Consider the following 26,239-nt stretch of genomic DNA (forward strand, 5'->3'; position numbering starts at 1 on the left):
GGGAGGCGGGGCGGGCGCGCGTCGGGACGGTCGCCGCGATGGGACCGGAGGAGGCGGCGGCGGCGGCGCAGACAAAGGCGCGGGGAGCAGCGGCGGCGCGGAGCAGCGGTGGGGCCGCACGGAGCGCAGGGTGAGCGGCCGAGCGCGCCGGGCGGAGCTGGGCCCCCCGAAGTTCGGCGCTCGCCTCGCGGGGTCCCCAAGTCCCGGAGTCCTGGTCTGGGAGGAGGCGGCGCGCGAGGTCCCCACATTCCAGACCGGGCGTGGGCGAAAGCTGCCGGGGGAGGGGGGTGTCCCTGACGTTCTGGATTCGGGGTGTGGGGGCCCCCGAAATTCCAGACGGAGGTCTGGAGGATGGGGGGTCGGGGTGGGGATCAGGGCCGATATGTCCAAAGTTCCGCCGTTGAAGGACAGGGTCCCCGAAGTTCCAGAGCTGGGGTTGAGGAGCAGAGTGGGGAGGACCCCGAAGTCCCGGCCCCGGGGTTGGGCGGAGGCGCGGGATACGGGAAGTTGAAGAGTCGGGCGGCTCATCCTGAAGTTGTGGCACGCGGCGCCCTCGGGCCGCGGCGGGGGGCGCACCCCTCGTGGAGCTCGGGGCCCTGGCTGGAGCGCCTAGGTCCCGGCCACTCGGAGTGTCGCACCCCAGCCCCACGCCCTCCGCCGCGCGTGACTCGCCGAGTTGGTGAGTAACTTTCCCGGCGCTGCTGCGAGTCCTGGCAAGAGTGGCTCCACCGGAAGGGCCTGGGTTCCGGGGATCCCCGCACCCCCAATCCCAGCCAGGCGCAGGACGCGTCCCTACCCCGGGATCGAGTTCCAGACCCTGTGACCCGGGCAGCAGCTGCCAAGGATAGGATGGGGGGCCCCTCTGACCCGCTGCTGCCCGCTGGGAGCCCCCCTTCTCCAAGCTCTTCCTGGGTCCTTTGCCGGTCCCTTGGATGCAGATTTGAGGGCGCAGAGGTTGCATAAGGAAGCAAGTCTAGCAGCAGCTTTGCTGGCTTCTTGGGATGGTGGCTTAGCAGGACCCCCAGGGAGGTCAGGGAGCAGTGTTTTAATCCTGGGTTCTGCTCTGCCCCTCACGTGGGCACCAGGATCGACAGTGCAGCTACATCATGTCTTTAATTTTTTACTTTAATTTTTGGAGCTGGGGTCTATGTGGCCCCAGATAGTCTTGAGCTCCTGGGCTCAGCGATCATCCTGCTGCCTCAGCCTCCCCAGGAGCTGGGACTACAGGCAGCATTAGCCTATATCTTGTCTTTTTAACAAGGCTGGGAGCTCCCTGCGGATTTGGATTCTAATTCCGAGGTGTAGTTCTGCCAGAGGAGGGGTGCTGAGGGGTCTCCCAGCAGGCATTTGGCAATGCCAGGCTTTTTAAAATTATTATTATTATTATTATTATTATTATTATTATTATTATTATTATTTTGTTTTTTTGGTGCTGGGGATGGAACCCAGGGCTTTGTGCATGCTAGACAAGCTGCACCCCCAGCCCCATGAATATTCTAGAGTTGGCCTCCGGGCCCAGGGTGAGCCTAGAGGTGCTTCCCTTGGGGTGCCGTGGGTGCCTCCTCCGGATTGGGGGGGGGCTCGCTCCCAGTGATTTACACTGACTGCCTTTCTGATTGAAGCCCTGGGGATGGTGTAGCTGGCCCAGGGGCCTCATAGGGACACTCTCTCCCCAGGGCCCAGACCCGCTGCTCTCGCCACCCTCGGTCCAGCCACCCAGCCCAGCCTGACCAATGTCCACAGCCAGGTGAGCTCCCAGCCATCCGGCAGCGCGTGGCCCTGAGGCTGGGGTGCTGCCCCTGACACCCAGTCCCCTGCAGGGAGCAGCCAATCTTCAGCACACGGGCACACGTGTTCCAGATCGACCCGGCCACCAAGAGGAACTGGATCCCTGCGGGCAAGCACGCCCTCACCGTCTCCTATTTCTACGATGCCACCCGCAACGTCTACCGCATCATCAGCATTGGGGGTGCCAAGGTGTGGGCTGGTCCAGGTGGGGTGGGGGTCCGGGTGACAGTTTTAGGCCTCCCCAGTGCCCTGGCGACCAGGAAACCTTGAGTCTCTCTGAGCTCCTGAAGTGACTGGAGCAGGGGCCTCAGAGCCCCCAACCAAAGGTGCTGGTCCTCAGGCATCCGGGTCTCGTGTTCAGTCCCATCTGGCCACTGACCTTGAACTTTGCCCTCTGCCCCAGGCCATCATCAACAGTACTGTCACCCCCAACATGACCTTCACCAAAACCTCCCAGAAGTTCGGGCAATGGGCAGACAGCCGAGCCAACACCGTCTATGGCCTTGGCTTCGCTTCTGAACAGCATCTGACCCAGGTGGGGGCTGGGAGGAAGGAGGGAGGCACAGGGACCCCACTGAGCCAGGAGCCCTTGCAGCTCTGCTTTTGCCAGCCACTCCTACTTCCTGTCACCCCTAGTCTCCACCCTCTGCTGTCCACTTTGAAATCGCCTGAGCCTGGCATGGTGGTGCACGCCTGTAATCCTGGCTACTCAGGAGGTTGAGGCAGGAGGATCCCAAGTTCGAGGCCAGCTTGGGCAGTTTAGCAAGGTGCTGTCTTCAAGGAAAATGTATAAAAAGGGCTGGTTAGGGAGGCAGCTCAGTGTTGAGCGCGTGCCTCGTGTGCGTGTGTGCGTGCGTGTGTGTATGTGCGTGTGTGTGTGTGTGTCCCTGGGTTCCATCCCCAGTGCCGGAAAGAAGTCTGCATCCATTGTTTCTTTTGATGATTAGTGCTTCCGTTCTGCAAAGATTCTGTCCTCTGTTTTATTCTAGAAGCTTTATAATTTTCCCTTCAACGTTAGGTCTTGAATTAATTTCTGTGGGTGGTGCAGGGTAGGGCTTGAGGTTCATTTTTTTTTACCCAGTATGACTACCGAGTTGCTTTGGGGCCATTTTTGTTGTTGTTGTTTGCTTGTTTTCTAGTGCTGGGGATCAAACCCTTGGGGTTGTTGTTTTAAAAAGATCATTTTCCTTCAGTGAGTTACACTGCCTTTGTACAAATCGAGTGGTATATGCCTGTTAGAATTTGTTTGGTTTTGTGGTTCTTTTTGAGGTTCTGGGGATTGAACCCAGGGCCTTTGCACTGAGCTACATCCCCAGGCCCCCTTTTAAAATTTCTTTTTGGTACGGGGAACTGAACTCGGGACCTTGGGCTTGCAAGGCAGATGGTGGAACCACTGAGCTAAATCCTCGGCCCTCCTTTTTAAATTTTTGAGACAGGGTCTCACCAACTTGCCCAGGCTGTACTTGAACTTGTGATCCTCCTGCCTTAGCCTCCCAGAGTGCTGGGATTATGGAAGTGCACCACCACTGTATTTAAGGCCACCTCTGTGAATGTCCCACCCGCCCACTCTGTACCCACGCTGCCCGTGGGACACCATTCTCCCCACTCCGGTTTGTGACTCACAGTTGTGCACAGTTCCCAGAGTCCCTTCCCAGCTGACCGGGCAGGGCCCGGGTGGGGGACCTGGTGGGGCTGAGAGGGGCCGCAGGGTTTGTTGACTGCCTGCTGGCCCCTCGGTACCTACAGTTTGCTGAGAAGTTCCAGGAAGTCAAGGAGGCGGCGCGGTTGGCCCGCGAGAAATCTCAGGATGGAGGGGAGCTCAGCAGCCCAGCCCTGGGGCTCATGTCCCACCAGGTCAGCACCCTGATGGCGGGGCCCGGGCGCTGTGCCGCTGTCCAGGACGAAACGCTTACAGACGGCCGAATCGGCACCCTCGGCAGGGACACCCTCCAGCCCCAGGTCACCTCTGACCTGGGTCACGCCCGGGTGACCTCAGCCCAGGCCTCACGGGACCTTCTGACCCGTGCCCGGTCCTGCTTCCACCCGCAGGTGCCCCCGAGCCCCCTGGTCAGCGCCAACGGCCCGGGAGAAGAGAAGCTGTTCCGCAGCCAGAGCGCCGACGTCCCCGGCCCCACCGAGCGCGAGCGGCTTAAGAAGATGCTGTCCGAGGGGTGAGGGGTGGGGCGGGGGGCGGGGCCGAAGCCCGCGCCGTGGGTCTTCGGAGCCTTCCAGGGGCCGCCACGCTCTTTGGCCCCGCCCGCAACACTATTGCCCCGCCCCTGTCCAGCCCCCCCCCCAGCCCAGGCACCACCTAGCCGCGTTTGCCCCGCCCACCGCCCGACACAGCTCCGCCCCCAGCGTTACTGTGCCTCCAAGGTCTCCCGCCTCTCCGCAGCTCGGTGGGCGAGGTGCAGTGGGAGGCGGAGTTCTTCGCACTGCAGGACAGCAACAATAAACTGGCGGACGCCCTGCGAGAGGCTAACGCCGCGGCCACCCAGTGGCGGCAGCAGGTGGAGGCCCAGCGTGCAGAGGCTGAAAGACTTCGGCAGCGGGTGAGGGCCTCCTTCCACCTTGAGAGCCTGGCCGGCCGAGGCGCCTGTGGAGCTGGGTCTCAGGGTCCCACCTGCCCTGTGGTCAGGTCACCTGAGCTCAGCTGCTCTCTTCTGAGGGTCATCATGCCCTTAAGTTCTGAGTTGCAGCTGGGCGTGGTGGCGCATGCCTGTCATCCCACCCCTCTGGGAGGCTGAGGCAGGAGGATCCCAAGTTTGCCCAGCCTGGGCAATTTAATGAGATCGTTATTTCAAAAAATAAAAAAGGACTGGAGTTGCAGCTCAGGGGAAAAAAGGACAATTTTGAGCTGCCCGATAAGGGGGGAGCCCAGCCAGGAGGTTGAGGGTCTGGGCCTCGCAGGCCAGGTCGGGCTTAGTGTCCTGTGGGTGCAGGTAGCAGAGCTGGAGGCACAGGTGGCTGCAGAGCCGGCCCCTGCTGTGGAGAAGGAGGCACCTGGCCCACCGCTGGAGAAGCTGGAGGCGCTGGTGAGGACCAAGGACCAGGTGAGACGTGTGTGGCCAGGCCTGCCTTCCCTCGCTGCCCCCCAGGGGAGCAGGACCCCAACAACCTCCTCCTGCCCTAGGAGATCCAGACATTGAAGAACCTGACTGGGGGACCCCGGGAGGCCCTGGATGCCGCTGAGCTCGAGGAGACGGAGCAGAAGGTGCAGGTGGGTGTGGTTGAAGGGTAGGGGGTGGGACAGATGGGATCTGCCACCCTGTGCTCAGTCTTCATCTGTACAGGGGATCCAAGCTGGGCCTGGCAGCCCAGCACTCTGGGAGTCTGAGGCAGGATGGAAATTTTGTGACTTAGGAGAATGGGTGTGTGTGGGCGTGCGTGCGTGCGCGCGCGCTCCCTGTGGTCTCCCGGGCAGTGGGTGCAGCATGTGCAAAGTCCCTGGGGTAGGAAGAGCAAGGCTTAAGGAGCTGCTGGGAGGCTGAGCAAGAGGCAGCCAGGGCAGCCCTCTGGGGGAGGTGAGCATTTTCTCCCAGCCCGCCCAGAGTCCCAGGAGGCTCTGAGCAGAGGATGGGGGGCCTCATGGGTGGCCCTTGGCTGCTGATGACCCCAGGCGGGGCCGATGACCCTGTGCCTCATCTCACCCCTCCTCCCAAAGGACCTGGAAGTGCGGAACACGGAGCTGGAGCACCAGCTTCGGGCCACCGAGCGCAGCCTGGAGGAGGTGCGGGCAGAGCGGGAGCGAGCTCGGGCCGAGGTGGGCCGGGCAGCGCAGCTGTTGGATGTGCGGCTCTTCGAACTCAGTGAGCTGCGTGAAGGGCTAGCCCGGCTGGCAGAGGCCTCACCCTGAGCCAGTGCCAGGCCCGAGCAGGGCCCTCCGGGCTGGTCCTGCAGGAATGGGCCCTGCTGGCCGTGGTGACAGGACCAACCCAGCTGGCCCGTGCTCAGCTTCTCTGTAGACTCTAGGATCCCGGGTGCCTGCCGCGCCCATATTACATTTCTTAAGCCTGGCTGTATGTGTGGTGTGGCGCCTGAACTGTCGACGCCCCTTTTCTGCCTTTTTTTTGTTTTTTAAGATGGCTTCTCAGTATGCAGTCCAGGCTGGCCTCGAACTTGCCGTGATCCTGCCTCAGCCTGACAGAACCCCCCCCCCCGCCCCGGGCTATAGGCCAGCAGGGAAGCTCCCAGCATCCAGCCAAGCTCACTGGCCTGGGCCAGCAGCAACCCAACCTCACAGCTGGAGAACAGTGCGGCTGCAAGCCCTGTCTGGATGGGGAAGTTGAGGACCTGAGGAGGGGCTGAACCCCAAGGCCTCGGGGCTGGAGTGGCCAGCACTGCCATTCAGGCTGGCAGTGTCTACAAAGCTTCAGGCCTCTGTGACGGGCATGGGGGACGAGATTTTGGGGGTCCTAAAAAGCACAGCCACAGCCATCTGTCCTGGCCCGCCCCCGAGTCTGCGGCAGCGAGTGGAAGACCCGTTTATTGAGCAGCCCTCTCGGCACTGTCCCGGGCCCACACCACCCTCAGAGCGAGCTGTCCTCTGCCCGTCAGGCTGTACAGTGTCTGTCCACGGGTCCCACAGGGGATGCCCAGGCTGCGTCCTAGTTGGGTTTCGGGGTCCGGGGTGGCTGCCCCCCACAGCCAGCCCTGCTCGCTTTCTGGCGCCGCTGCAGCACCTGCCCCACCTTCTCCTTGAAGCACCGGTTTCTCTGCTTGATCTTGGCCAGCTCGGCCCTGCGCCTGGCCTGCAGGTCAGGGTCCTGTGGGGCGGGTGGGGCGCTGAGCGGAAATCCTCTGCCCCGGGACCACGCCGCCCACCCCGGCCAGTGCTCACCTTTCCCTCCAGGATGAGCTGCTTCCGCTTGTTGATCTCCTTCTTCTCATCGAAGTGGGCTGCCTCCAGTTTCTAGGGCACAGGGACCAGCTGGTCACAGCCAGTCACAGCCCGTCGTGGGCCAGCTTCCAGGGCACCGTGCAGCCCTTCGGCCCGGTGCAGCGCCCCCTCCCCGGCCAGCACTCACGATCTCGCACTCCCTGCGGACCACGTTGACCTGCGTGAGGATCTGCAGCACCTCGGCCTCCTTCACCGAGAACTCCTCCAGCTGCTTCTCTGTGGGGTCAGGGTGGGGACACGTGCTGAGTGCCCCGAGGTGGGCGTGCAAGACCCGGGGTCGCACCAGCTATGGGCTGGGGTACCAGGGATGGAACCCAGGGCCTTCACGGCGTCCTCCATCCCTAGCCCTTTTTATTTTAGGACACGTTCTTGCTAAGTTGCCCGGGCTGGGGTTGAATTTGCAATCCCCCTGCCTCAGCTTCCTAGACAGCTGGGATCACAGATGGGCACCACCTCACCTGGCTTCCTTTTTATCTGGAGGGTTAGGAAAACTGCACTGGACTGAGAATGCACTTGGGCTTTCCTATCAGGGCTTCTGCACCTGCGGATTCTACCACTCATGGACTGAAAATATTAAACCAACCAACCAACCCCAAGTTGCATCCGTACTATACAGGTGTTCTCTTCTCTTTTTGGCAGTGCTGGGGATAGAGCCCAGTGCTGTAAGCACACCAGGCAAGCACCTACCACTGAGCCACACCCGGCTACTTCCTCTCGTCCTCCCCAAGGATATCACAGGAAAGCGCCTCACCCCATGCCCCCACCCCATCAGCACCCGGAAGCCCGTGTGGGACACCCCATTTCATAGACAGGACTCTCGCATCTAGACTGCGGTGTCCACACAGTGTCTCTGAACCCACTCCCTGTGGAAACCAAGGGCCAACTGTTCCATTTCTTGGCACTGATGATCTTTAAAATCAAAGCCAGGCACAGTGCTATGGACCCGCAGTCCCTGTTACTTGGGAGGCTGAGGCAGGAGGACTGCTTAAGCCTTGAGGTTACAGCTGACCTGGGGAAGGTAGCAAGATCACTTCTTTCCAAAAAATAAACCAAAAAGCGGTGGCAGTTTCCACCCATGTCCCAGCCCGTCATCATGCCGCATGGTCTTGGGGACCGAGTCCCTCCTGGGAGACGTGGCCCCATGGGGAGGTCCTGGATCCATAACTGGGCCAGAGACATGTGTGGTGGCCCCGAGGGTACTGCCCACCCAGCCCACTCACTGATCTGCTCCTCAATGGCGTGCACCAGGTGGATGTCGTACTGCGTCACCAGGGTGATGGCCTGGCCCTGCCGCCCTGTGGGACACAGGGATACATCATGGTTATGGGACCTGGGGCTCAAGGACAAGGGACCCATGGCTGGACCATGTGGACGGGGGCTCTGTGCCGGGTGCTATGGGCCACTGGGGTGAGGCAACTCTCCGGCCAGCTTGCCGTACACATGCGTGTGTATCACATGGCTGCTTTCCCTTTTCGGCTTGGCTGCCAGGAAGCCGAGGCTGAGTGACATCAGACAAGAGCAGAGGGGCCTCAGCCTGGATCTCTGTACCTAGTTTCTCTGCCCCACATCTCTATGACAGTCACCATGGCTTGGGACCCCTCGGGTGACAAGGCTGGGGGCCCATGAGGTGGTAAGGATCCAAGGGCTGGGTGTGGCCCAGCGGCGCCCACCTTGGGCTTTACTGCTCTGGGGACTGGCTGTGGTGGGCAAGCGCTCACTGCCTCCCTTGCTCGGAAGGGGGGAGTCTGCCAGCGCTGGCCCAGGTGCCGAAGCCACATGGCTCACCTGCACGGGCTGTGCGGCCGACCCGGTGGATGTAGATCTTGGGGAGCCCAGGGGTGTTGTGGTTGATGACCACCTGCACCGTGGGGATGTCCAGGCCCCTGCAGACAGAGGCTGCTCAGTGGGGAAACTGAGGCTGAGCCTCCCCTGGGACGACTCAGCAGTGCTGTGCGGGCTGGCTGACCTGTCCCCAAGTGCCACCTCCCTGTCTAACCCATCTTCGGGGCCTTGGTGGCCACAGGGGACAGAGCCTGGCCTGGGGCACTCACCGTGAGGCCACGTCCGTTGCAATCAGGATCCGGTAGATGCTGGACTTGAACTTGGCCAGGGCAGCAAAGCGCTCTTTCTGTGCCGGGCCGGGAGGGTGTCAGGGTTTAGATGTGAAGTGTCCCCAGAGCCACATGGGCGGGGAGGGGGCGGGAGCAGGGCACTCTACCCAGGAGGGTTCATTGACAGCTCAGTGTGTTGCAGGGAGCTGGCGCCCGGATGTCAGGGCCATCGGGGCCATGAACATCGGGCACTTCTGTCCTGCTCCTCCTTTCTCCATTTCCTGGGCACCACGGGGCGAGCAGGTCCCCGCTCAGGACCCTATGCTGAGCTGACTGCCCAGGGACTACGTCCCCTAAGCTGTGAGCCAAAATAAACCTCTCTCCCTCTACACCGTGGGTGTCGGGTGTCCTGTCCCAGTGATGGGAAAGTGACCTCTAAGACCACGACAGCCCCTGGCCCACAGCTTAGTCCAGTGAAGCACAGGGCCTGGAGAGCGAAGGATGGGAGGGCGACAGGCTCGGCAGGGACCTAGAGACCAGCACCTGCTCTGATCACAGCACCCTGGGTGACCAAGGCAGGAGGATCACACCCTCCAGCCCAGCCTGAAACCCTGTTCCAAAGAGCCCAAAGTCAAAACAAAGCCACACGGCCCCAGACAGACGCTGGGTCTGCGCCAAGGCCCCGAGGGCAGGTGCCTCAGGGCCCTCACCTGCTTCATCATGGAGTGCAGCGCCACTGTGGGGAAGTTGAACCTGCGGAGCATCATACACAGGATCTGGCAGGTCCTGGAGGGACAGAGGTGACAGGTGACCACTGAGCCCTCCTGCCCCACCTGCCCCTGAGACACCAAGCGTGGGGGGGGGGGCGCTTGTGCAGTTTAGAAATGAGACAGGGTGGGCCAGGGATTAAGCTCGGTGGTGCCCGTCACCTGCCCAACAAGCTCAAGGACCTGAGTTCAATCCCTGGTACCGGAAAAAAAAAAAAAAAAAGAGAGAAGGGGTCCAAGGCGTGGGGGCGCACACCTGTAATCCCAGCACTCAGGAAGCTGAGGCAGGAGAATCCTTGCAAGTTTGAGGCCAGCCTGGACTACATAATGAGACCTTGCCTCAAACACCCCAAACAAAAAGGAATGAGAAGAAATGCAGGCAGCAGCAGTCCTGCTGTCCTCTGTCCTCTGCCGCTCCCTCCCTCACACTGAAGCACAAAGAGCCCCCGGGGTGTGGCACAGGGGTAGAGAGAGCCCTTGCCTAGCTCGTGTGAGGCCCTGGGTTCCATCCCCAGTACACAAAATCCCAAAACAAAACTGGTTCCGGGGCAGGGTACAGCTCAGCAGCAGAGGCCACACTTTGCATGCAGGAAGCCGTGGACTCAGTGCTCAGCACCCCCCGCACCCCAAAAGGCCACTAGCAGCAGTGAGCTGCTGGACCCCACCATGCCCGAAGCCTCTGCATTCAACTAGTCTGTCAGGGAGCCACGCCTCTGGACTGGCCTGACCTCCACTCTTCTACCCAGAGCTCCCCCCGCAGCTCAGAGGAGGGGTCCCTGACCTGGGGCCGAGGCACAGGGCCAGCCTCAGTGGATTGTCACATTTCCCAGCCAAGGGCCCGGAGGTGAACCCAGACTAGTGAAGCGACGGTGGCAACAGGTGCAGTAGTGGTTTCCTGGCCCATCCGAGCAGGGCGGTGTGCCAGGCAGAGGCCAGTGCTCACTTGCATGTGTTGGTGAAGATGATGATGGACCAGTCCTCGTGCTCGTCCTGGAAGCTCTGCACCAGGTGCACCAAGTAGGCGTCCTTGACCTTCTCGGGGACCAGCAGGTAGCGCTGGTCCAGCTGCTCCACGGTGCTCACCCTGGGCAAGTGGGGGCAGGCCTCAGTTCCCCCCTCCAGTCACCCACAGCCACCACCCTGCCCTGGCCTGCCCTGCCGACGCCAGAGGACTCACGGAGCCTGCGCCGCCCAGAAGAAGGGCTGGTTTGTGGCCAGGCCCTGCAGCTCCCGGAGCGTGTCAGTGAGTGTGGCGCTGAACAGCAGTGTCTGCCTGTGTGCTGGCACAGCTGCCAGGATGGTTTCCAGGTCGGCCGTGAAGTCGGTGCAGCCCTGCTCCAGCAGCCGGTCTGCCTCATCCATCACCTGTGGTGGGGACAGGGCGAGGCTAGGAGAACCCTGCATGCCCCAGCCTCACTCCCTACCAAGGCTCTGCCCCACCATCTTTACTGGGACTGGCTTCTTTCTTGTTGGTCCCTGAACTGCCCTTGTCACTATTTCTAGCTCCTTGACGGACAATCTGGGGGACCCATGGTTCCAGAATGGATGACGGGGCGCCCCAGGGCCCCATCCCGTGCCTGAGGGCCACCAGCTCACCAGGAAGTGGATCTTCTTGATGTGGAATGTGTTAGAGCTGCGGAGGTGGTCCGCCAGGCGCCCCGGCGTGGCGATCACCACATGTGGTTTCCGGGAGAGCTCCAGGGCCTGGGCCACCATGTCTGGGGGAGGAGGGCGGGAGAGGAAGCTGGCTGGGGCCTCTGAGGCTGCGGGGGTCCCACGCCCAGGGCCCACCCAGCTACCCCCAGACCTCGTACCCATGCCACCGACGATGATGCAGTCTTTCAGGCCCAGCGGCTTTCCCAGCACTCGGAACTGCTCTGCGATCTGGTAGGCCAGCTCCCTGTAGGTGGTGGGAAGCGCAGTGTTCTGCCTGCCTCCCTGACCCAACTCTATCCCGGGGCTCCTCCCTGAGCCCCAGCTGCCCCTCTGTCCTCTCGTGCACAGCCACAGGTTCAGTGCTAACCCTCCACCTGGAATCAAGGTCCTGCTCAAGCTGGCTGTACCACGCCAGGCCCCCCAAACCCTTTCTGGGCCCCGCCTTTCTGATGCTTTGCACACAGATCCCTCTGGCTAGAATGTCTTTCAGTTTCCCGGGTGGGAGCCTGCTGGGAGCTCCAGTCTGCCAGCACTTGGCCTGAGCACTTTCTGCTTCATGCCTGCAAGAACACAGCTGATTCAAGTAAAAAAGTGAAAATAGAAAGAAAAAATGGAAACAAAGCTTTTGTACATAGGGAGGGGAGGGGGCTTGAAAGGGGGAATGGGATAAAATAAAACTTATTTTATAAAAACCCCACAGCCGGTTAATTCACCCCTAGTGGAGGACGAGGAGCTCACCTGGTGGGTGTAAGGACCAGGCAGAAGATGCCATAGGGATCCTCCGACAGCTTCTGCAGGATGGGGAGGACAAATGCTGCTGTCTTGCCACTGCCTGTCTTGGCACAGCCCAAGCAATCCCGACCTGCGCAGAGGGCAAAGCCATCCAACACACACTAGGCACAGGCAGCCAGTCCCATGGGCACAGTGTCCCACAGCCAACGGTGACTGATTGACTGGTGCTGGGGATCCAGCCAGGACCTCATGTGTGCTGGGTAAGTGCTCTATCAACGAGCCGAAGCCCATGACAGCCAACGTTTACAGCTGCTCTGTACCCAGCCCCAGCCTACACCTTTTCTGTTCTGGCACTGACAGCTTTCCACTGGGGGCAGCTGACAAATTCTAGCAAGGAGAAAGAAGCTGTTATTATTCTCATTTGGTAAAAGGGGAAACTGAGGCTGAGAGGGTCACCCAAGACACACGGCCGATGAGCAGCAGCTCTAGTGGAACTTACATGCAGCTGGCCCCAGACGTTGGTCAGCACCACCTGCTTTCTGAGAGCATTTGAACTTGGGGGACCCGGAATTCCCCTCACTTTAATCTGCACCCTATATTCCCTGTTGATCAGTTCCTCTTTGGTGACTTTGTTCCTCAACTTGTCACATCCTAGGTTTCCTGGGGGCGTCTCTTTAGGGGCAAAACTTACTAGGGCCAGGAGAGCAAGGAGAAGAGCAGTCATAGGACCACAAATGGAATCCTGGAATTACCAGCAACTCTGACAGCCTCCGTTTCTATTTGCGAAGCGACCAGTTCTGCCGATTTTTCACAGTACTATCGACTAGTCGTTCATCAAACCCTTCTAGAATTCAGAGTCTAAGAAAATTTCGGAAATATCACTTGAGAGCGTACACATGGCGAGTCAGTCCTACGAACTAAATGCCAATACTGCTCAATCGGCCTCAGCAGCCCGGGCTCGACCGTGATACCCGAGGCTGCCCGTCGCCTCGTGAGACCTGCCTGGACAACGACTACGCGGAGGGAAAGGAGGCGAAAAGAGCGAAGACGCTTCTGGGGGAAACTTCTGCTCCACACTTACCTTCCAGAATGGCTGGAATGCAGCCGAGCTGCACAGGCGTGGGCTGTTTCAAGCCGAGCTGCCGACATTGTTCCACTAGCCACGACGATAGTCCGAGCTCCGCGAAGCCTGCCATTTTCTCGAGGAGTCCTTAGGCCCTTGTGAGCGGTGCTTCCGGCGCATATCTATGACGTTCTTTAGTTCCCGTTTATTGGATCCGCTTCCTGTGTGGTTCCACCCACTTCAGCTCACTTGACCAATCGCAGCTTTGACCGCATCTCTTCATATTTCCCCGAATTCCACACGCTTGCAGGACCAAATGAAACTATAATTCCCGCGGTGCTTTGCGAGACGCGCTTGCGTCTCCCGTCCCCTTACTCATAAGAGCCTCCCATTGGCTCATTCAATGAAACGAGAAATGGGTAAACTACACTTCCCATAGTGCTCTGTGGTGGGGCCTCTACTTCCGGCCGACGTGTCTGTCCGGAAGAGTAGCGAGTAAGGCGACAGCGACATGGCACCTCCAGCCCCGGGTCCGGCCCCCGGGAACTCCGGGGAGGTGGACGAGTTGTTCGACGTGAAGAACGCCTTCTACATCGGCAGCTACCAGCAGTGTATCAACGAGGCGCAGCGGGTGAAGGTGCGGGCGCGCCGGGGCGGGAGAGGCTTCCTGGTGGCGGGGCTGCTGTTCCTCTCAGCTTCTAAAACCTGTTCCTCTTCTCGCGTCCACTTCACCACGCTCTTCAGCGTCAGTGAGGAATAATCACTCTCTCGAGACAAAACGCAAAGGAGTAGCTTTTTTGGTTTTGTTTTACTGATAGAATTGCTCACTGGGCGTCCTGGACGGCATTTGAGTAAGGGATATATTTATGTCACCATAATAACTTAAAATTTTTATTTTCAAATGAGACCTCGCAGTGTTGCCGAGGCTGGCCTTGAAGTCCTGGGTCGAAGTGATCCTCCTGCCTCAGCCTCCCACGTAACTGGGAATTACGGTGGGCGCCACCGCCCTGGCTAACAGTGATTTTGATTATTTATCCCGCCCTAACCTCAGCACCCATATGACAGGGACGTTTGCTTAACTTTATCTTTTGGTGAGTTTTTGGTGAAAACACTCAAGTTTTCAGTTTGAGTAATGGCTTTCCTGGTGTTACTGTTCTGTACTATTGTGGTTATTTCTCCCAAAGCCCACTCATTCATTCATTTTAACTGAGATTTGTATGGACCAGACACTTTCTGCTGGGCTCGAAAAGAGACGAAATAGACAAAATCCCAGCTCTCTTAGAATGCTAACTTAGCAACAAAGACAAATTGTGAGCAAAAAAATAAAGAAGTCGGGAAATAACAAGAGAATGCTGTGGTAACACTGCTTGGCTATTCGAGGGCTGGAAAACAGTCCAGCTTGGCAGGGCCACGCAGGAAAGGGGTGATGTCTAAAGGAGGAGCAGCGGGGATGTATCTTGCAGGATCCCTTGGGGGTGTGGGTGTTGTCACTCTCCCCCTCACCACAGCCCCGGTGCTTTTTTTGTTGTTGTTTTTTGAGGTACCCGGGATAGAACTCAGGACCTTGCAATTGTAAGGCAGGTGCGGTGCCACTGAGCTAAATCCCCAGCCCTTTAGCTTTCATTTTGAGTCAGGGCCTCCCTGAGTTGCCCAGGCTGGTCTGGGACTTGTGATCTTCCTGCTTCAGCCTCCCAAGTAGCTGAGATTACAGGTGTGGGCCGCAGTGCCCAGCTTGTTACTGTTACCTGAGCCTGAGCTGTTGGAGAATGCATGAGGGCACAAACGTGTGCAGCAGGGTCTTTGCCTGCTGTAGGGCTGGGGGTGCAGCTCAGTGGTGAGCGCTTGCCCCGAATGTGTGAGGCCTTGCGTTCCACTTCAGCACCTAAAAAATAAAAGTGAAAAGAAAGGTGGTAAACAAGTAAAGAGGGGAGAGAATATATAATTACAACCTGAGATGGGCACCGTGGATGGAGGGGCACACAAAGTACTGAGGCAGAGATAAGACCGCCCTGCTTCATGTGGATCAGGCCAGGCCCCTGTGACAGTGCCTTTGAACTTGACCCTGCAGTGTGAGAAAGGGAACCTTGTAAGTTCTCTCATGAGGTGCAGGGGCAGGGATGAGCTCAGGGTACTCCAGGCATAAAAGTAGGGAGGGGGCGTAGCTCTGTGTAGAACTTGTGTTTAGCATGTGTGAGGTCCTGGGTTCCAATCCTAGCACTACACACACACTAAAACACACACATACACACCCACACGCCAAAACAGAACCTCAGACAGACTTCAGGAAGCTGTTAGGATGTGTTGAAGCAGAATTTCCATGATCGTATTTTATCTTATCCAGGCCTGGTGGTGCACACGCCTGTCATCCCAGCACTCGGGAACCTGAGGCAGGAGGATTACCAAGACTTCCAGGCCAGTGTGGGCTACTTAGTGAGTTCAAGGGCAGCCGGGACTACATAGTGAGACCCGTCTTAAAATAATAAACAAATAGAAAAAGCATAATAGGGGCTGGGGATTTAGCTCAGTCGTTCTGGCACCTGCCTCGAAAGCACAAGGTCCTAAGTTCAATCTCTGGTAAACAAACCAAAAAAAGCATAATATTTGCATAAAATCTACAAACATTCTCTCGTAGTCTTTTTTCTTTTTGGTACCGGGGATCTAACTCGGGTCCTTGCGCTTGTGCTGCAGGCAGCGAAACCACTGAGCTAAATCCCTGCCCCCTCTCGTAGTCTTGAAATCACTTTTAGGTGATGTAAAATATGTAACACAATGTAAATACTAGGTAGGTAGTTGTCTCCTATATTATTTAGGGAATGATGACAGAATCTTCTGGCCCCCCCAGCAGCTGGGATAGGGAACCCCAAGGTGGCAGCGGGTCCATTGCCCGTTTGTCATCCTGGAGGTTTTCTGTGCCATGGACCTACCAAGTGTCCACCAGATGGCAGCAGCGTCCAGGGGTCAGGGAGCCCTGCGGTCCGACTCTGCTGGCCACTGAACAGTGCGGGGGGCTTTGCCTGCAGTCCCTACCCCATCACCACCTGCCAGCGTACAGATGGGGGCCTGGCCAGAGAAGGGACTGCAGTGTGGGGTGGCGCAGACACTCACTGAGGGCTGGAGCCGGGACTTGGTGGGGAACTTCATCTGCGTCGGGCCTGTGGCCTGTGGTGGCGGTGACCGCGTCGTGGTCCTGGCCTGCCCCGGCAGGGAGCACACTAGGTCTGCATCTGCTCCAGGCAGGGCCACTGCTGAGCTGCTCGCCGAAGGGAATGACGGGACAGGCGCGGCGGGCCTGGGGGGACCAGGGTGGGTCAGGATCCCGCTCAGGGCCTCAGGTTGGCAGCTGAGCCTGTGCTCGGGTGAGGGGATGAGTGGCGGCTGCCTGACACCCCCAAGTGTAGGTCCTGGCTCAGCAGGGCCCCTGTGAGAGGTGCCCCGGAACCGCCAGCCCTGAAAGGCGGCTGTTGTCGCGCATCTGCGGTCCCTGGGCCGCTCTCGCCTGTGGCTGCCCAAGTCCCCACGCACTGTGTCGTGTCCCTGCTGTGGCCGGCGGCCCTCCCTGTGGGACCTCAGTGGATTTTCATCTCTAGGTGACACTGGGGCGTTCCTTGTCACGGTGGCCCAGTCCTGGCCAGCAGGTGCTGTGTACTTCCGCAGAGCCGGGTGTCCGTGCCTGGTAATTTGCCACCTGCCTCTGCCCTCTGTTTTGTGTTCGGGGGGGCGGCCGCTGTGTGTTTTTCGCAGTAGTGAGGGTTGAACCCAGGGCCTTCATACTAAGCTATATCCCTGCCCCTTTTTACTTTTTATTTTGAGACAGGGTCTTGTGAAGTTGTCCAGGCTGGGCCCAAATTTCCATCTTCCTGCCTCAGCCTCCTGAGTGCCAAGATTGCCTTACTTTTGTCAGATCCAATTCCAGGCTCCCATTCTCTGGCCTCTGGGGGACACAGCTTTGCTTTTGGTTCACATTCGATCCCTGAATCGTGAACTGAAGGGAAGCCGTGCTGACCTGGAACCTCCCTCAGTCCTGGCCCAGCTTTGCGTGTTGTCCTTGTTCTCACACTTCCGGCTGCAGGTGTCCTGGGGCATGGGGGCCCCTGCAGGGCCAGCGATCCTTCTGCCGTTGTACGTGGGGCAGCTGAGGCCAGCCTGTGCCCTTCTCAGCGTCGCACTGTGTCCTCTGAAAGATGCCAAGAACCGCATTTGTGTGGGGTTTTTTTTTTTTTGGTACCAGGGATCAAAGTCGGGTCCTTGCGCTTGTGAAGCAGGCGGTGGAACCACTGAGCTAAATCCCCGGCCCCCCATTTGTCTGTTTTTACTGTGGGTGGTTTGGGGACCCCAGGCTGGAGGTCGTTGATGGTGTTCACAGTTGAGAGTCATCCAAAGCTCATGTATTTAAAGGACTGTGCTCCAAGTGGCAGCCACCTGGACAGAGCTGCTGGGACTTAGGGACACCCATCTGAGCCCCTGGGGCCAGGTCTCCTTGGCCTTTGAGGAGGACAGGAGGAACAGGAGGGGCTTTGTGGCCACCCCGTGCCTAAGCTGCGTCTTGACCTGCCCGTGTCCCCACAGCTGACCAGTGTGGAGAAGGAAGTAGAAAGAGACGTCTTCCTCTACAGAGCATACCTGGCGCAGGTGAGTGGGCCGGACAGGAGGGGCCAGTGTCCAGAGAGGTGCCACTGAGCCAGGGGTGGGAATGGCAGACAGCCGGGCTCCACTGCAGGCTTGACCCGCCATGAGCTGGTGGTGTGGCCCAGCAGGTAGGCGGCAGCCACCCAGGCCCTGGCAGCCAGGCCCAAGGACCCGTTGGAGGTTTGGATACTGGTGTGTAGGGTCTGTCTGGCTGTGTGGCTAGGCTGGTCTCCAGCTCACAAGCCTCCTGTTTCAGCCTCCCACGTGCTGGGATGATGGAACAAGCCACCAGACCCAGCTTGATGTTTGTCGTGTGTGTGTGTGTGTGTGTGTGTGTGCGTGTGTGTGTGCGCGCGCGTGGCTGGATGTGTCAGTGCACACCTTAGTCCCAGCTACTCAGTGGGCTGAGGCAGGAGGATGGCGAGTCGGAGGCCAGCCTGGACATTGTATTCACACCTTGCCTCAGAATAGCATGGACCTGGCTGGGGAAGTGGCGTAGCACTCCCTGGGTTTTAGCCCCACTGCTGAAACAAAAAGAGAAAACTGCACAACAGGAATGGGAGCCACTTGGCGGGCAGCAGTCAGGGACAGGACGGCTGGCTCTGTGAGCAGGAGCAGGGCTGTCACATGCTGACGGGACCTTGGGCCACAGCCCCATCCCCGGTGGCTGATGCTGCCCTGACCCGGGCTGGTGCCCACAGTCACTGTCCCCTCGGCACCAGGGGAGGGCAGTTGGGACAGGGCAGGGACCATCCCTCAAGCAGTGGGTGAAGGGCTGACAGGCGAGGTCCCCAGGTGCCCATGATGGTCGCCCCCTGCTGACCCCCCTGGGGTACTGCCGTGGGTGTCACCAAGGCTGGGCCAAGGGGCCCCTGAGCCAGGCGAGTGGGCTTTCTCCAAGGAGCCCCACCATGACGATGCTGGTGGCTGCGCCAAGGACACAGAAATCTTCCCAGGGTTTCTACTCAGGAGGCTGAGGCAGGAGGGTCTCAAGTTTGAGGCCACCCTGGGTAACTAGAGAGACTCTCGAGTCAGAGCCCTGGGTGAGGGTGGGCAGAGGCTGACTGTGTAACCCTCACAGAGGAAGTATGGCGTGGTGCTGGATGAGATCAGGCTGTCCTCCGCCCCGGAGCTCCAGGCTGTGCGCATGCTTGCTGAGTACCTGGCCAACGAGAGCCGCAGGTGAGGCTGGGCAGGTGGGCGGTTCTGAGGCCTGTGAGCTGCCCTGGGCAGGCCCTCTCTGCCCTGTACCGATTTCCCCTGCCTCATGTACATGCTGGTGTACACAGGCCTTGGGTTCTGTTCCCAGCAAAAGTAGCATGTGTTGCTGTGCTCAGGGGACAGTCAGAGACACAGACGTGTCAGGCCATTGCCTAGTGCCCTGCGTGGCCAGTGGGGCCTGCCTGACACCTCACCGAGCCTGCAGTGGGTCCCTCGGGCGTGGGGAGTGGACAGGGCCACATCAAGTCCTGTCCCAAGCTGCACACCTTTGTGGAGGAGGCAGGATCAGGCTGCAGCACCCAGGAGCACCGTGCCTTCTGGTGAGGTGGCCACCGCCTGTGGGTCAGGGCACACCCCACCTACCCTGCCAGTGTGTCCTCCTGCCTCAGGATCCCCATCTCAGGATTCTGTGAGAAGTGCTTGTGGGAGGTGACCAGGTCGGAGCCAGGGCATCCAGGGCCCCTTGGCCTCCTGGGGAGCGGGGTCCGGGTGTGCCCTGAGCGGGCGTGTCTTGCAGGGATGCCATCGTGGCCGAGCTGGACCGGGAAATGAGCAGGAGCGTGGACGTGGCCAACACCACCTTCCTGCTCATGGCTGCATCCATCTACTTCCACGACCAGAACCTGGACGCGGCCCTGCGCGCCCTGCACCAGGGCGACAGCCTGGAATGGTGAGTGCCACTCTCGCCCAGGCGCCCGCTCTTTCTGTGCTCTACAGGGTGCTCCTGACCTCCCGAGCTCGAGCAATCCTCCTGCCTCAGCCACCCCAGGAGCTGGACTGCAGGTTTGCGCCATGGGGATGCTCAGTGCATTTCCCACTGCTGTGACAGTCACCAGACTGGGAAATGGATGGCGAACACAGGGGTCTCTGGGGGCACTGGAGGCTGGAAGTCCCAGGGCAAACCCCGGGATCAGCGAGAGCCTTGGGCTGTGTCACAGTTTGAGCGGATGGGGACCAGCTTAGCCGTTGTCAGAGCCCGCTGACCGCCACAGAAGTGGCCTAGCCCGTCCAGGGAAGAGCTTCAGGCTCCTGGCTGGTTTTTTTGTTTGTTTGCTTGGGTTTTTCTGAGGCAGGGTCTCACTGTGTACCCCAGGCTGGCCTGGAACCTGTGGTGACCCTCCTGCCTCAGCCTTTTGAGTGCTATTCTGAATGGTGGGATAACAGGCGTGTGCCACCACACCCAGCCTCCTTGCCTTTTAGAGGGCCTGCCTCCCTAATCTGTTACATATAATCCAGCTACTAGGGAGGCTGAGGCAGGAAGATCGTAAATTTAAGCCCAGCCTGGGCCACATAGTGAGACCCTGCCTCAAAATAAAAAGGGTAAGGGGTGTAGTTTAGGGATAGGATGCCCTACCCGGCCAAAACCAAGACCGAAAAAGAGCAAGACGGACTTGGACCGGAGCTTTGGAGGGGACCTTGAGGGATGGCCAGGGCCATGTGTGGCCCCTCCGGGGATCTCCAGGCCGTTGTCGTGGACCGGCCCCCCGCAGCCTGGGTATCTGTCAGGCCAGGACATTCCCGAGTCCATGGCTGGGCAGGTGCTCCAGGGACACGGCGGTGGGCGCTGGCCCTGAGAACCCACAGTTCCTGAGCACAGAGCAGAAAACACCTTTGTCCCTGCTCCAGGTGCTGTCCTTCCGGCTTCGAGCAGCCCTGGGCTCCCTGCTGTGGGCTGAGCTGTGCACGGGTCCCGGGCCCTCCTGGGGACAGCGGGGCGGCTGCCTCCGCCCCTCGCAGTGGAGGCGGGATGGTGACACGGGCGCGTGTTCCCCTTCCCAGGACCCCGCAGCTGGGACAGAGGGTTGGGGCCCTGATGTGGCTCGGTGGTGAGCACTTGCCCAGCATGTGCAAGGCCTGGACTCACTCCCCGATGCTGCAGATACAGAAATAAGTAAACGAAAAGAAAGCCGGGTGTGGTGGCACAAACCTGTCCTCCCAGCCCCCGGAAGGCTGAGGCAGGAGGATTGCTGTGAGTTCAGTCCCAGCTTGGGACTCAGTGAGCTCAAGGCCAGCACGGACTGCACGGCGAGACCCTGTCTCAAAAAGCAAAACCAAAAAAAGAGGGAAAAGAAGCAAGCACAGGCCTCAGGCGTCAGCCACTGACCCTGGGCCTGATCTGGCCCCTGCTTGGCAGGAGACTCGGGCCCAAGTGGCCCATAAGTAATCCATGGTCTCAGCCGCTGGGGCAGGAAGGACGCCCCAGGGCCCTGGTGTGGACGCCCAGGCACAAGGGCAAGTGCTCTCCTGTCCTCAGGGCTGCAGTGACCGGCTCTGCCTGCACGCATGGCCGTGTCCTGGAGGCCGCAGGGCCGTGGGGGAGCAGGAATGTTCTGGAAGGGAGGCCCTGCATCTGTGGCCCCTGCTGACACCGCCCGCCTGTCCGCAGCATGGCCATGACCGTGCAGACCCTGCTGAAGCTGGACCGCCTGGACCTGGCCCGGTGAGCCCCACCCCCACTTCCCTCCCTCCCATCCTGCAACCCGCCTTTCTGCGCAGCCCGGGCCTGTGTCCGAGGCCGGGGCCCAGCCACTCAGCACTGCTGTGTCTTCAGGAAGGAGCTGAAGAGGATGCAGGACCAGGACGAGGACGCCACGCTCACCCAGCTGGCTACCGCCTGGCTCACCCTGGCCGTGGTGAGCCCCACTGTGCGGGCAGGGGTGGTCCTTGACCCCATTCTGCAGCCCTCAACGGCTGCTCGGGGCTGTGGAGGCCAGTGTTGTCAGGGACAGGACACCCCGTGCTGGAGCCTGGCTCTGTGCCCTGTCCCGGGGGGCGGCCAGCTCTTCCCACGGACGCTGTGCGGTGCCCTGGCCTGGCCCCGGGCCCGGCCCCGGCCTCCTGGCAGCCGCCCCTTTCTGGTTCCTGGGACTTGGCTTCCTTTCAAGCTACTCTTTTGTCCCTGTCCTTTTCCTTTCCAATGTGGCCACTGTCTCTGCCTGTGGGGGCCAGTGCCTCATGCGGAGGAGCCACGCAGCCCTGAGAGCTTCGGGACGTTGTCTTTCTTTTTGAATATTTTAAAGTTAGTTATTTTTTGTTTTTTGAGATGGGGTTTCACTATATATTCCAGTTTTGCCTTGAACTCACTATGTATGGGCTCAAACTTACGGTAGTTTTCCTGCCTCAGTCTCCTAAGTCCTGGGATTCGGTGTTTACCAGCACATTGGGTATTTTCACTTTGTGGCAGTGCTGGGCTTGAAGCGCTGGGCTCAAGTGATCCATCTGCCTCAGCCTCCTAAGTAGCTGGTACTATAGGGTGCACCATCACGCCTGGCCTAATTTTATATTTTCCCCCGCCTATCTTGGTCTCAGGTCCCCTGGCAAGTGTCACAGTGTCACTAACATGGGGATAGGCTGGCTGCTGCCTGGCAGCAGACACCGCCCCACTGGGCCCACAGTGTAAACAGCACCTGGGGAGCGGCTTTCAGGGATGGGTGCACGCCCGGCCAAGGTGTCTGAGGCGGGCAGCAGTGACATGTGGCTGTCCCCGCAGGGTGGCGAGAAGCTGCAGGACGCCTACTACATCTTCCAGGAGCTGGCGGACAAGTGCTCAGCCACGCTGCTGCTGCTCACGGGACAGGCGGCCTGCCACATGGCCCAGGGCCGCTGGGAGGCGGCGGAGGGGGTGCTGCAGGAGGCGCTGGACAAGGTGGGGGCTGGGCAGGACTTGGCCCTCACCCATGGGGCTGGCCAGCGCCGCAGTTCTGCCCAGGTGCTGGGGGTGGAAGCTGCACCTACCAGGACCACGCAGGGCAGGGGCCTGCAGGGCAGAGGGCTGCAGGGCGGTGCTGTGTCCTGTCCCGGGGTCTCTGACAGGTTGGTGTCCCGCTGCCCACACCCAGGGCAGCTGGCGCCCCACCTCAAGCGCAGGAACAATGGGGCCTCTCGCTGGGCCGTCCCCATGCTGGTCGCCTGGCCTGGCTGGCAGCTTCGCTGACTCCCACCTGTCCAGCCCACAGCAGGCCCCCGGTCCCAGCTTGCAGCGCCCTGGACCGTCCCGGTTCTGTTCCTGTCCCTCAGCATCCCTCGCTGTCCCCATGGGCATGGCCTCAGTGTGGCATCTGCCTATGCTCTCGTCCTGGGTATACCAGCGGGCAGAGAGGTTGGCCCCTGATGAGGCGCCCAAAGCCGTGTGTCATCCCAGCACTCGGGAGGCTGAGGCAGAAGGCTCGGCACGAGTTCCAGGCCAGTCTAGGCTACATAGTGAGTTCAGGCCTGGCCTGGACCCCATAGCAGGACTCCACCCCCCAAAAAGCAAACAAGCTGTCAGCCCAGTCCCAAAGGGTAGCTGTCCCAGCTTGACAGCCCTCGGCGGTGACACCCATGTGCGGTGTCCCCAGGATCCCGTCCTGTGGGCAGGCCGTGGTGGTGGGAGCCTCCCAGGCTTCCTCCAGTGCCCCGAGCAGGCGGGTGACGGGTGACAACTCAGCAGCACTGGAGGGCATCCTGGCCCTCAGGATTTGTGGCAGATGTGCCCTGCGGCACAGGCCTGGGGCTGTGTCACCAGTCCACAGAGAGCAGCTGGCGGGGTGGTCAGTGGGAGGCAGGGTTGGGTGTGTCCCGTGACCTGGGGCGCGGTCGGGGAGACTTGAGTGGGCCCCAGGGCAGGCTGGGTGGGTGGTTTGGGCTCGGGGCCCTGAGTCAGTGACGCTGCCCCCAAATCCTGCTCCAGGACAGCAGCCACCCCGAGACGCTGGTCAACCTGGTCGTCCTGTCGCAGCACCTGGGCAAGCCCCCTGAGGTAGGCAGTGCCACGGGCGGGGGTGTGGCTGTCTCCGGCCCGCATGGTCTGTCTGGTCTGTCTCCGTTGGCCGCCTTGGCACAGTTAGACACCGCGTTGGTCGCTTATCTCGGTGTCCTGAATCCACATGCCTGGAGATGAGGTTTGCTCAGGGCTGTGCAGCCTGGTTTTGCTGCCTGGTTTCGCAGACAGACGCTCTGGAAAGGATGGATTTGACCCAGCATTTAGAAAGTTTACCATTCCGGCCGGGTGTGGTGGCGCACTCCTGTAGTCCCAGCACGCACCCTTGGGAGGCTGAGGCAAGAGGATCGCCATGCTCTCAAGACTAGCCTGGCCATGTAGTGAGACCGTGCCGCAGAAAGACAGTTTCCCATCTGCGTCAGCTTTCCCCTGCCAGGACGCAGTTCCCAGCAGCCACAGCTTCTAGGGCAGGGGTTGAACTTGGCCCCTGGGTTCGGGTTCAGTCCCAGGCAGGAGGGTCGTGGGAGCAGAGCTCTACAGCTCATGGTGACCAGGAAGCTGACAGGGCAGTGCGGAGGTGGAGGGGCCACGGACTGTGCCTGGCACTCTGCGGCCCTCCCAGACGCGCCCAGGAGCCTGCTCTGCTGCCCCCCAGGTGTTAGTCCAGCCCTTTTTTATTCATTATGAGCCAGGGTCTCATTAAGTTCCCCAGGCTGTGTGCAAATGTGCAGTCCTCCTGCCTCAGCCTCCCTGAGCACTGTGGTGACGAGCGTGTGCCACCGGGCCTGGCTGCAGAAGGTTCCTGTGGTGGTCTCTGGCTGTGTCACCGGCAGGGGTAGGGGGCAGCTGGTTCCACGGGCCCAGCAGAGGCGTGGGCACAGGGTGGGGTGGCCGTGGGGTGGAAGATGCTGGGTCCTGCAGCCATGCTCACCTCCCCTTCAGAACCACCGCCCGGCCCCCAGCCCGCTGTCCCATCCTGCACACAGCTGGGCACTGTCCCTCTCCCAGCCCACCGCCCGCCCTCTGATGCGACACCAGCCGTGTGGGTGCTGGCCTGTGCTGGGCTCCGACCCAGGTCACCACTGGCCCTCAGCCTGGTGTGGGTGGAGAGGCTGGGACCCTGGCCCTCCCGGCCCCCGCCTGCAGGTCCCACAGCTGGCTGACCTGGCCCACTGCCCCACAGGTGACAAACCGCTACCTGTCACAGCTGAAGGATGCCCACAGGTCACACCCCTTCGTCAGGGAGTATCAGGCCAAGGTGAGAGGGGTGTGCCAGGCCTGTCCCCAGCCCCCAGCCTGTGGAGCAGGCGCGGGGCTCACCTGTCCTCCCTCCCCGTCCCCGTCCCTTCCTGCTGAAGGAGAACGACTTCGACCGCCTGGTGCTCCAGTATGCGCCTAGCGCCTGACAGCCTCGGGACGCCCAGGCAGACCCGCACTCCAGCCTGGCCCTCACCCTCACGCGTGCCCTGCACTGCCAATAAACGTCTGGCTCTGGTGTCGCTGTTGTGCTGTGCTCTGTGCCGTGGGGGCATCCGTGCCGTGCCGTGCCGTGCCATGCGTGCCTGTGGGGAGACCAGGGCACTGAGGGCCCCGGCCCATGCTCCTGAGCTGCAAGTGGCACAGCTGAGGCCCCAGGGGGACCTGGGGCAGCCTTGGTTGGCATCCAGGGAAACTGAGGCCCAGATGTACCCTCTAGCCCTGGTGATGTGTGTCAGGATTCCGGCCCAGGACTTAGGCACCCCAGCTGCCTGCAGAGGGCAGGGGCTGGGGACACATTGGCCCCCACCCCTGCGTCCTTGCAGCTAAGTGGTGTCACTGCCAGGATGGGGACCCTGGGGACCTGCGCTCTCGGGCCTGGGCCACCTAGGTGGGGAAGCACTGGCCCACGCCCCACAGAGAAGTTGGCGCCAGTCTCCTGTGTGGTCCCCATGCACAGCCCTGAGCGGGGAGTCCCCGGTGCTGGCCTGGCCACCGCCTGTCTGGACCAGGCCCAGCTTGCCGGCGAGCATGTAACAGCCTGGGATGAGTGTGGCTTCTGCCAGCCTCAGGCCTCGGGCGTCCGCCTCAAACCAGGGCGGATAGGGTGGCAGGGGACCTGGTGGTGAGAGGCCTCCGTGGGCAGTGGCATCCAGAACTGGTCCCTGAGATGAGCTTGGGGGGACAGCCTGGGAGCCCTGCGACCCCCCCCCCCACCTCGCTACCAGAGAAACTGAGCTGGCCTGCCTCACAAGCACAAGGTCTCTAGTTTGATCCCCGGTAGCAAAAGCAAAGAAACTGAGCTGGGCGCGGGCGGGCGGCCTCTCCTGTTACCTCAGATGGGCGCCATGGCAACCAGATAGCGCAGGGCTCACCTCCTGGCCTCCAGCTGGGCCTCAGGACCTGCACCCACTCCCCCAGGCCAAACCCTTAGCCACATGAGGGGACAGCGCTGGGCAGGTGACCTTCGGGGGTGTGGTGTGGCCAGGAGGGATGGCGTTTAAATGCAGTCACTGAAGCCCGCTGAGCAGGTGACATGGGGCAAGGCGAGGCAGGCGGTGGAGATACAGGGCTCCCGAGAAAGGCTGGGCAGGCTGGGGAGGAGCAGCTCTCCCAGCTGGGGCTGCGGGTGGGCCAGGGTCCAGGGCTCGGGGAGGGAGCCCCGTCCCCGCCCCCGTCTCACTGCGTGCCCCAGGCTAGGTGGGAGCCAGGCTAGCTCCTGGTGGGCACTGGTGTCCAGGGAGCCATTGTCCCCAACTG

At 60.7% G+C, this 26,239-nt stretch overlaps 3 protein-coding genes across 7 annotated transcripts; 2 read left to right on the forward strand and 1 right to left on the reverse strand.

The window, feature by feature from the left end:
- The first annotated feature begins 64 nt into the window (after positions 1-64).
- Homer3 (homer scaffold protein 3) lies at positions 65-7,296 on the forward strand. Of its 2 annotated transcripts, XM_013068747.3 has the most exons (10): positions 65-130; positions 1,677-1,747; positions 1,821-1,977; positions 2,192-2,323; positions 3,535-3,642; positions 3,838-3,959; positions 4,184-4,340; positions 4,731-4,841; positions 4,922-5,008; positions 5,453-7,296. In XM_013068747.3, exons 2-10 carry the CDS (start codon positions 1,734-1,736, stop codon positions 5,642-5,644), a joined length of 1,080 nt encoding a protein of 359 aa, XP_012924201.1. In that variant the 5' UTR covers positions 65-130; positions 1,677-1,733; the 3' UTR covers positions 5,645-7,296. The 2 variants fall into 2 exon arrangements, with proteins under 2 accessions (XP_012924201.1, XP_012924203.1); XM_013068749.3 differs by lacking the exon at positions 2,192-2,323.
- Positions 6,230-13,165, reverse strand: Ddx49 (DEAD-box helicase 49). Of its 2 annotated transcripts, none has more exons than XM_004873402.4 (13): positions 12,976-13,165; positions 11,901-12,024; positions 11,321-11,406; positions 11,103-11,224; positions 10,684-10,871; positions 10,450-10,590; positions 9,450-9,525; positions 8,740-8,816; positions 8,474-8,571; positions 7,909-7,983; positions 6,816-6,904; positions 6,629-6,700; positions 6,230-6,554 (listed from the first exon to the last, which is right to left on the reverse strand). In XM_004873402.4, exons 1-13 carry the CDS (start codon positions 13,088-13,090, stop codon positions 6,396-6,398), a joined length of 1,422 nt encoding a protein of 473 aa, XP_004873459.1. In that variant the 5' UTR covers positions 13,091-13,165; the 3' UTR covers positions 6,230-6,395. The 2 variants fall into 2 exon arrangements, with proteins under 2 accessions (XP_004873459.1, XP_087058058.1); XM_087201932.1 differs by having other exon boundaries at positions 11,901-11,953; positions 12,976-13,107.
- A 225-nt stretch (positions 13,166-13,390) lies between these two features.
- On the forward strand, positions 13,391-24,998 carry Cope (coat protein complex I subunit epsilon). Of its 3 annotated transcripts, none has more exons than XM_004873399.4 (10): positions 13,391-13,594; positions 17,524-17,586; positions 18,665-18,765; positions 19,322-19,474; positions 21,191-21,244; positions 21,356-21,437; positions 22,295-22,450; positions 23,474-23,542; positions 24,687-24,761; positions 24,862-24,998. In XM_004873399.4, the coding sequence occupies exons 1-10, from the start codon at positions 13,469-13,471 to the stop codon at positions 24,907-24,909; spliced, it is 927 nt and encodes a 308-aa protein (XP_004873456.2). In that variant the 5' UTR covers positions 13,391-13,468; the 3' UTR covers positions 24,910-24,998. The 3 variants fall into 3 exon arrangements, with proteins under 3 accessions (XP_004873456.2, XP_021106660.1, XP_021106661.2); XM_021251001.2 differs by lacking the exon at positions 19,322-19,474 and adding an exon at positions 19,522-19,587; XM_021251002.2 differs by lacking the exon at positions 22,295-22,450.
- The last annotated feature ends 1,241 nt before the right edge of the window (positions 24,999-26,239 follow it).

The sequence above is a fragment of the Heterocephalus glaber genome, unplaced genomic scaffold (assembly GCF_053883595.1).
Source record: "Heterocephalus glaber isolate CG9 unplaced genomic scaffold, H.glaber_assembly_v1.0 deba00001761, whole genome shotgun sequence".
Taxonomy (NCBI): domain Eukaryota; kingdom Metazoa; phylum Chordata; class Mammalia; order Rodentia; family Bathyergidae; genus Heterocephalus; species Heterocephalus glaber.